General features: G+C 33.6%; 1 protein-coding gene across 1 annotated transcript; it reads right to left on the reverse strand.

Moving 5' to 3' along the window:
- Positions 1-1,527: 1,527 nt before the first annotated feature.
- LOC132622319 (ras-related protein RABB1b) lies at positions 1,528-5,852 on the reverse strand. The gene is made up of 6 exons (XM_060336907.1): positions 5,686-5,852; positions 5,478-5,617; positions 3,206-3,288; positions 2,272-2,476; positions 2,118-2,186; positions 1,528-1,841 (listed from the first exon to the last, which is right to left on the reverse strand). Exons 1-6 carry the CDS (start codon positions 5,729-5,731, stop codon positions 1,749-1,751), a joined length of 636 nt encoding a protein of 211 aa, XP_060192890.1. The 5' UTR covers positions 5,732-5,852; the 3' UTR covers positions 1,528-1,748.
- Positions 5,853-9,099: the final 3,247 nt, after the last annotated feature.

Here is a 9,099-nt window from a genome sequence, read left to right on the forward strand (position 1 = left end):
AGCTAGCTACAAATCAGTGGTAATTGGCATATGATTACGAAAATCATTTGATAACTCTTCTCTAAGAGCCCGTTTGGATTGACTTATAAGTTGCTTATAAGCTGTTTTCAGCTTTTTTGAGTGTTTGGCTGGCCAGCTTAAAGTCATTTTGTGCTTAAAATAAGCTCAAAAAAATAATTGAACCCATTTGACTTAGCTTATCTAAAACAGCTTTTAAGCTGAAAACAGCTTATAAGCCAAAACAAATAAGTTAGACTACCCAACTTATTTTTTTTAGCTTATAAGCTGTTTGCAGCTTATAGACATAAGCCCATCCAAACAGGCTCTAAATATAAAAATGACAGACAACTATGTTTTGGATAAGAATTTCTTTATGCATCATCTTTGTTAGAAAAGGACACTAGCCTATCTTTGAGCGCTAGAGTAAGCCAGGATAGATCTAGCTCTTTGGCAACAGGTTTATCTGGACCAGTATTTTTTTACGCAAACCATAAAACCCATAATATTTTAAATAAATATTAGATCTGAACTCAAGATTTTAAAGACACAATGTATCGTCAAGTTCAAGTTTTAGATCCGTCTCAACAAGCAAGGGAGTAAAACCCTAACCCTAAGAATCAGGAAATGAAAAAAAAAACTGGAATTTTGACATAACCTTGTGCCGTTAGGATCTGGATTGTTTCTGTGATCGAACTCTGCTATTTGGCATATTGATCATCTTCAACATGAATCGATTTCCTGAATGCCAATATGCCATTCCCATGTAAACCGCAAAAATGAGTGGAAAACACAGTTCAGTTGCGTATAAGCAGCCAAGCCAGAATTATAATACTACTTGATAATAATAACATAAGTCATTGTCAACATGTAAAAAAAATTCGCAAAAAGGTCATTGATATTCCAACATAGTTTTATAATTCTTTTTTCTTTTCCAAATTGAAGTTAGCGAGCTTAACCCGATACGAATCAGAACTAACAGAGTCAATTAGCTCAAATGAAAATTATGATCAATGAAGATTTATAACTGACCCAACTCATCTGTGAAAGATAGTATTGCTGGCAAAGACTTTGCAGGACTATTATTACGATACAAAGCTGACCAAAGTATTAAGTAGCGACGTCAAAGCCTTCCTAATTCTACAGCAACATCAGCATTGTATAGTTATATTGTCATCTCTTTTCAACACTTCTCAACTGATGGTGTATCGGATACAACCTCTCTACCTCCCAAGTTAGGAGTAAGGTCTGTGTACACTCTATCCTCCCTGAACCCCACTTGTGAAATTTCATTGGGTATGTTGTTATTGGATCAACACTTGTCAAGTTAGCCAAGCTCTTTAACCGCCAGTGCAATTGACAAATAGAAAGATCATTAAATCCAGCATTTAAGCTCCTAGTGTTTGGTAATATTAATTAAAGCTCTACAAATAATAAATTTCTAAAGAAGACTTGACCATAAGTTAAAGTAATGTGAAAGGGAATTAGGATCCTGGTCGGAGGAGATGCTCTAGTCAAAACAAACGGAGCTCAACTCAATCCTTTTACTAGATTAACATTTCATATAACACAAATACCACATGTACTATGATTCAACACGCTCCTGAAGAACCTATTTACTCTTAAAATAATATGAGTAAACATAGTCAAACAGATGAAGAACTGAATTTGAGCTGTACAAATCTTGTCACTTAGTTGAGTGAGGACAAAAGCAAAGTTTATGAGCATCATACAACTTGGACCTATATACACTAGCCACAGCATCCACCTCTTTGAGCAACCGCTCCATCCCGTGGACCAGCTGGACCTTGAGTACGCCCATAACCAACCTTGATTCCAGATGACTGAAAGAGTATGAAATGAGATAGTTAGACAATGCACCAATGATAGAAAACAACGACCCAGGTTGGACACCTAGATTCAGAACCTTCCATTTATATAAAGTTATCAACCAACTAAACAAGGATTTCACCCATCTAAACTCATATCCAGAGCTTGCAAACACTATGAGATTATCCTAATTAAATACTCGCAAAAATTCGAAAAAGAGGGCCCATGAAAGCAGTACAATCAGAAATTATGAAAATACCTTGTCATGCATTTTATGGAAAATTGTTTACCTCGTTAGAGACATCAAAAACACCTTCTTGGATCTTCTGAAGTATCTTACCAGCAGTCTGTATAAAGGCCTGCCAACTCATTGCATTAGTTTAAGAAACAAGCCAATGGAATTTGATAGATGAGAAATGCCAAGGGCTTTGGCTAATGCGTCACCTCCTCAACATTTTGAGCAGTTCTGGCAGACGCCTCAAGAAACAAAAGCCCATTTTCTTTTGCAAATTGTTCTCCCTCCTCTTTACTGACAGCTCTTCGGTGTGACAGATCACTCTTATTTCCTACCAGCATTATGGTCATATTTGGATTTGCATGCTGCCTAGCATCTTCAAGCCAGCTGGCTAGATGATTAAATGTCTCTCTCCTAGATAACAGAACAATTACTAGCTTTAACAAAATGTTAACGAAAAATTATACTAGAAATGAGTATCAGAATGAAATACTAGAAAAACTGGAGACAATCATTTGGCAAGATAAATAAATCTGATCATAAAGGAACTGATATACTGAGTTAATGCTCTGTTAGAATCAACACACTGACTTAACCACATTATCCGTAAACCTCATTACTTGATTATAATACAATTTCTAATCGATGGAAACTCTTCCTGTCTAGTTATTATTTTCTAATTTATTTATTCTACTTGTTAGTCTATTTTTCTCCAACAATCCAACACTCAGCAAGCATACTTCTGTTATTACAATCTGCCAAAATGTGCACATAATATATCAATAATTAAGCAAATAATTATACTTTACTATCTGAATTTCCATGTCCAACTCAAAAACTAGAATAAACATATCATCTGATTTCTTCATATAAATGACTTGAAGGGAAATAGAATCTCTACAGGAATCCTCAATTAGTGTTTCATATGATCAGATCTGCTGGAAACCTCAGACTACTTTTGCCTCGATAACAAGCAAGGCTTCTGCGGAAGAAAAATTTCTAAAAGGGAAAAAGAAAAATCTTCTCCTACATCAAGTTTCTCCACTGATGAGGACTAAGATCGTTCAAGAATGCAAATGCAAGTATACATTTGAGCTATCATAGGCCATATGTGTACAAACGGAAACAGGGACCAGAATATACCTGGTGATGTCATAAACCAGAAGTGCACCAGCTGCTCCTCTGTAATATGACCTGGTGATGGATCTGAAAGATTCCTGCCCAGCCTAGAGAAAGAAAGGTGCATGGGGGGAAGGGGAGAGAGTTTGAGATCATTGTGATTGAAATATCAGATCAAAGTCCGAAATAAGTAGCTGTCTGATAAGGGAATGACTTTGAAATAAAAAAGATACACAGTGTTCCAGAGTTATCGATATACTAATATGTCAGATATAACCTGTTATATATCCCTTCTATGCATAACTTTTGTCCCTTTCTTCCACTACAAGAGTCATAAAAAGCAATATTTGACCAAGAGTTCCATGTAAGACGGCATTTTAAAGCAGGAACGCCTTAGTTTCTTAAAATCCAAATTTTATTTCAAAAAGTAGATTAGCTTATGTCCAATTTAAGTCCAAAAGTTGGTCAAGTTGACCATCAAAAAGTTAAAAAGGACAGAAGTTAAAAGTATCAAAGAGGTCGTCTCTTAACATAGACAGAACAAATTAATCTGACATCAGTATATATCTATTGTTTGAACAATGAACCACAAAGGTTAGACAGGAAAAAGTCAATTCTCAAAAAAGGTTAGACAGAAAGTGTAGCATCATACTCAAATTTGAGTGTCTCTGACACACACACACACACGCATACATATTTGACATGGTAAAACTCATACCGCCCCCAAAAAGAATTCCCAAGAGTAACAGTGGCAGCATTCCCACACTGTCCCCTTGGTGACTCCAACCCCAACCCTATATTCACAGATGGAGTTCCTCCTTGGTTTGATTGTGTAACACATTTAAAATCATGAATTAGTGTATGGCTTCTAAGTTGTTATCACCTATACAGAATATGTGGAACACTATGGACACGTCCTTGACAAAAAACTATGGACGTGAAACAAGAACTAGGTCACTAACAAATGACCATCTCAAAACATGTTGTCCTGCTCATAATGAAAAGGGAATAAACTACCTGAGAACTTTACCTAGCACTTCCTCCAAAACTATGCTGTACCAAGATTACATACTCAAGTCTAGACTAAATGAATGAAATGCAATTAACCCTAAATAGGATAATCTTTTCATTGATTAATATAAATAAAACTCAGGAAACTACAGACTCAACTCCAAATTAGCCATTTCACACTAAAATGTTTGGACGGATGGACCAGCATCATATCCAGGCAAAATGATGAAGAACACGTCACTAAACGTTGTGCGCTGAGATTGCCAGTTAGGCAGCTGGCAACACTTATTGGACGCAAATCGGGCACCATAACCTAGCACCTAGCATTCCATGTCTTTGGATATGCATGATAGTTCAAACTCTTGTCCTTAAAACTTTTGCATTAAAGTGTCGTGGATGGTGCACCAAGTTTGACTGGGGAGTCAAGACAGAGAGCTTCATGTCAAAGTTTTACTCTGAGTAGGGGCCAAGTGATGGGGTCAGCAAGTTTGTTGACCCTTCTTACTATTTAGTGGACTCAAAATGATTGTCACCTAGTCCAGTTTGCACAACTACATAATTTCCTAGAAAGATTGATGTTCAGTATCTCTCTTTGAGCCGGGGTCTATTGGAAACAACCTCTCTACCCGTCAAAAGGTTGAGGTAAGGTCTGCGTACACTCTACCCTCCCCAGACCCCACCTGGTGGGATTATACTGGACATGTCGTTGTTGTTGATTGATTGATGTTCAGTATACTAATAGTTTCTTATTTCATTACTACGGAGGCACTCAACTAAACACCAAGTAAACAATTGAGCTTAAATAATGTAAAAGGTATGGAAGGGGGTCTTTATCTAATTCCACAAGACTAGAATAATTAAAATCCTATATACATGCCCTGGAATTATAAGTTAGATAGAGGACAGGGACTCTTTTTTCTCTTTTTTTTTTTTTTTTTTAGAGATTTGACGTATGTATATAAGCAAGGAATCTTTACATACAATTTGTGAAGGATTTTTTTTTTTTTTTTTGGGATAGGTAAAATATATTACTAATCAAAGCAGCACTAAGTTAGATAGAGACTTTTGATCAGTGTAATTGCTATTTTGAGGCTACTAGCATTTAATGACGTATGATTGATAGAAATATGAACCCTAATTTTAAACATTTCCAGTGTGTAATACTCGAAACCGCTACCATACATATAGGTGTAGAGCGACAAAGCATTCAGAATAAAATCAGTAAAATTGAAGTGATGAAAACTGGAAACAGTAAAAATGAGTCAAAAGGGTAAAAGTAAATTACAGTGTCCCAAATTTGAAGTTTAATAGGCCTGCCATCAATATTAACCATACGAGCCCCAAACTCAACTCCAATAGTAAGATCATGCACCGGTTGAAACCTCTTATCCGTGAATTGCAACAACAAACACGATTTCCCCACACCTGTTCAAATAATACAGTCAATTAGGGTTTAAAAAATAAAAAGAAGAGATGAAAGAGAGAGTTTGAACCTGTATCACCGATGATTATGTACTTGAAGAGATAATCGTAAGACATTTTCGTTGGAATTGAGTCAAAGATGATTAGACGAAGAAACCAGAAATATAGAGAAAGGGGAAAGGGCCGACAAATAATGTAATGTTTGCGGGGTGACGTATAAATTTTGTTTAGAGATTTGACGTATGTATATAAGCAAGGAATCTTCTTTCACCCCTTTGCTCTATGCCCCTTGCCTGGTTTTGAACATTTCTTTAATTATTATTTTTAAGGTAAAACGTTTAAAACACCTCTTCATTACGAAATATTTTAATATTACTTTTTTTTTTTTTTTTAATCGAGGGTCTGTTGAAATAGCTTCTCTATTTTCCGAGATAGAAATGAGATTTGCGTACACACTACTCTTGGCAACTCCATTTGTGGATTACGATAGATGTGTTGTTGTTGTATTTTTTTTATCATTCATTCTTTTAACTAATCATCTTGTAGCATTTGTTTTATATGTAACACCTTTAATATTGAGTTATAGTAGATTTCATGCGCTAAATATTTTGCGAACTTTTTAAAATTTGTGCTCCTACTTTTGATTATAATTTATACCGCCGTTATGTTTTAGGTTGAAATTTCTTTAATATCTAGGATAAATATGAAATAATTTGTTAATTGAAAAGATGATTATGCAAAGTATAACATATGATAAAATTGAGATACCCCATACATAGAAAGTATATTTTTATGGGAAATCTACATGGTGTAGATAACATTAGGCCTTATTTATATCTAGTAGTTATACTTTAAATTAATTACATTCCATGACTAAAAGGTGTATATCAATTACTGTACATAACTAAAACATTTAAACACAGTTAAAATTAAAAACCAACCGCAACATAAGGCTTGTATTCATATTTTTCCCCTGATCAACTCATTTTCTCTCTCATTGTCTCTCAATCTCTTCCGATTTACTCTCTCCTCCTCTCTCTAACGTTTGGTTCTATTTTGTCTTTTTTCACTCTGATCCTTCTTGTTCATGCAAGACTCAACCTTTACTCACCTGAACACAATGCTCTTTTGCTTGTCCAAAAAGGCTTAAGCATACCTGCTCAACGCAATGCTCTTGAGAACCCATTAAGAGATTAATAAAAAACAAGAACAAAAGTGGTGGCTCAGATTTGCCCGACAAGATGGGTGGAAGTGGATGAAGGTTGTTGACGCGGTGGCTTTTGAGTTTTCATGGTTAGATCCGGTTAGATCTTGGCCGGATCTACTTAGTTCTGGTCAGATTTTGCTTTGTCGGAATCTGGTCGGCGGTGACTTTTCCGGTCAGATTCCGGTGCCGAATCTGGAAAATCATTTTTTTAGTGTATTCATTAAATTTTTAGCATACAATTCAGTGTATTCATTAATTTTTTGGCGTACAATTCAGTGTTTTGTGTATTTTTATTTTCTTGTATTCTGTTTTTGAGTGTATTCGTTAATTTTATTTCTTGTATACAAATGAATACATTAATTTTTGAAGTGTATACAAATGAACAGAGTGAATTTTATTTCTTTGTATTCAATTTTTTGAGTGTATTTGTTAACTTTTTTAGTGCAAAATTCTGTATTTTGTATACAATCGATTAAATATAATAAAGTGAATACACTGTAAAAGTAACTATAATGAATACGGTTGATTTGAATACATTTAAATTGAATACAAAATTTAGCAAATTTTAATGACTGTATTCATGAATACAGTGACACTTAATAGCGAATACAACATGAAACAAGCGCTTAGCTATATGTTTGCCACGAAAAGTAAATAGCTAAACTGTAGCTATGCGGAAAAAGAAAAAAACCCAAATAGTAGTCATTTATGAAATTTTCCCTATTTTTATCCATTATCCTTTTTAAAGATTTTAACGTCTGCTCAATTTTGCGCATAACTTACAAATTTATTCATATCGTAGATTTTTTATTTTTTTTTAGCAATTTACTTATGATGGCCTTTAACTACGTTCATATTCTTGTCATTTAGAATATATGCAAACATAATCTCCACCATTCAATCCTTTTCAAAACAACTAGAGTTGGATATGGATGTTATGTGGTTTATAGACTTGGTAAAAAAGAACAAATACACCTACCACGATATTAATATCTCGTCGTTGTACGACTCCTTACTTTTTAGGTAACACTGAATGATGAAAACCCCTGCCAACACAAAAAATAGTAACATATTTTTTTTTAATATGTCTAAAAAAGAATGATATATTTTTATGTTTAGAAATCACTTAACTTGAAACTTCCCCTTTTACCTTTAATGAAATGATTTAAATTCACACAAATATCTATGATTTGTTTTAGACCACAAGTTTCAAAGATCTTTCCTTTCTTTTTTAAACTTCGTGCCTAGTCAAACTATGTCACATAAATTAGGACAGAGAAAGTACCTTTTAGTAATATAATTATGGAATTTTTATTATAGAAAGTATTATAATTCAATTAATTGAAAATATCAATAAATTATTTTACTTAGTCCGCTTCTTCCATATATGACTTTCCTAGTTTGGTTTTCCAATTGAACCACGTGACTTTCCATATATGTGTATACGTTTCTTGACCGTTTATATTTCGTCTTCTTGATGTTATTACTCATTATTTGTGTGAGACGTATGTGTCTAAAATTAGTGCATTTTTATCCTTACCCAAAGGTATAGGTTTTAATTCTTTTGGTTTTATGATTTCTTTAGCGTTTTTGTGTTCAATTTAAATCGTTATTTCTTTTTTACTGAATTTCTCTTCTTTAAATTTTCTCTAAGCGTACCTTTACCATTTTCTGAACTTATTATCATTATTTAAATGTCCTATTTTTTTCCGTAATTATCTGCTACTTCTTCACGTGGACTCCAACTTATTTGTTTTTAATCTATTATAGAAGAGTGGGTGGACGACGATCCCATGCCCAAACCCACTCTTCTATAATAGTATTAAATTAAAATGTGACTGGTTTGACTTTTTTTTTTGTTCAATTTGTAGCGATAATGAAAAGGCCAATTTTTACTTTTGTGACATAATTTTCTTAACCTTTCAAAATGCGTGCAACTCTTGAAACGGATTGTTCAGTTTACTTACTACAGTAAAACCTCAATATAATTGTCATTTGTTATAATAATATTTTAGTATAACAGCCTGATTTTTTTCGAAAGCGATTTTTCATGTGTTATCTCTAAGTGTTCAAATCAGTAATTTACCAGAAATTTACTAAAATCAGTAATTTAACAATAATTTACTAAAATCAATTTCTATTTTAAAAAATCAGCTTTTGTTTTATAAAACAAGTGTCTTTTCAGTGGTTATTACTGTTGGGAATAAAAATAACAATTACGTGAATTTTATTTAATTAAAATTCCACGTAAAAATTATTAAGGGAAAATAAATAATAG

The sequence above is a fragment of the Lycium barbarum genome, chromosome 12 (assembly GCF_019175385.1).
Source record: "Lycium barbarum isolate Lr01 chromosome 12, ASM1917538v2, whole genome shotgun sequence".
In the NCBI taxonomy this organism is placed as follows: Eukaryota; Viridiplantae; Streptophyta; class Magnoliopsida; order Solanales; family Solanaceae; genus Lycium; species Lycium barbarum.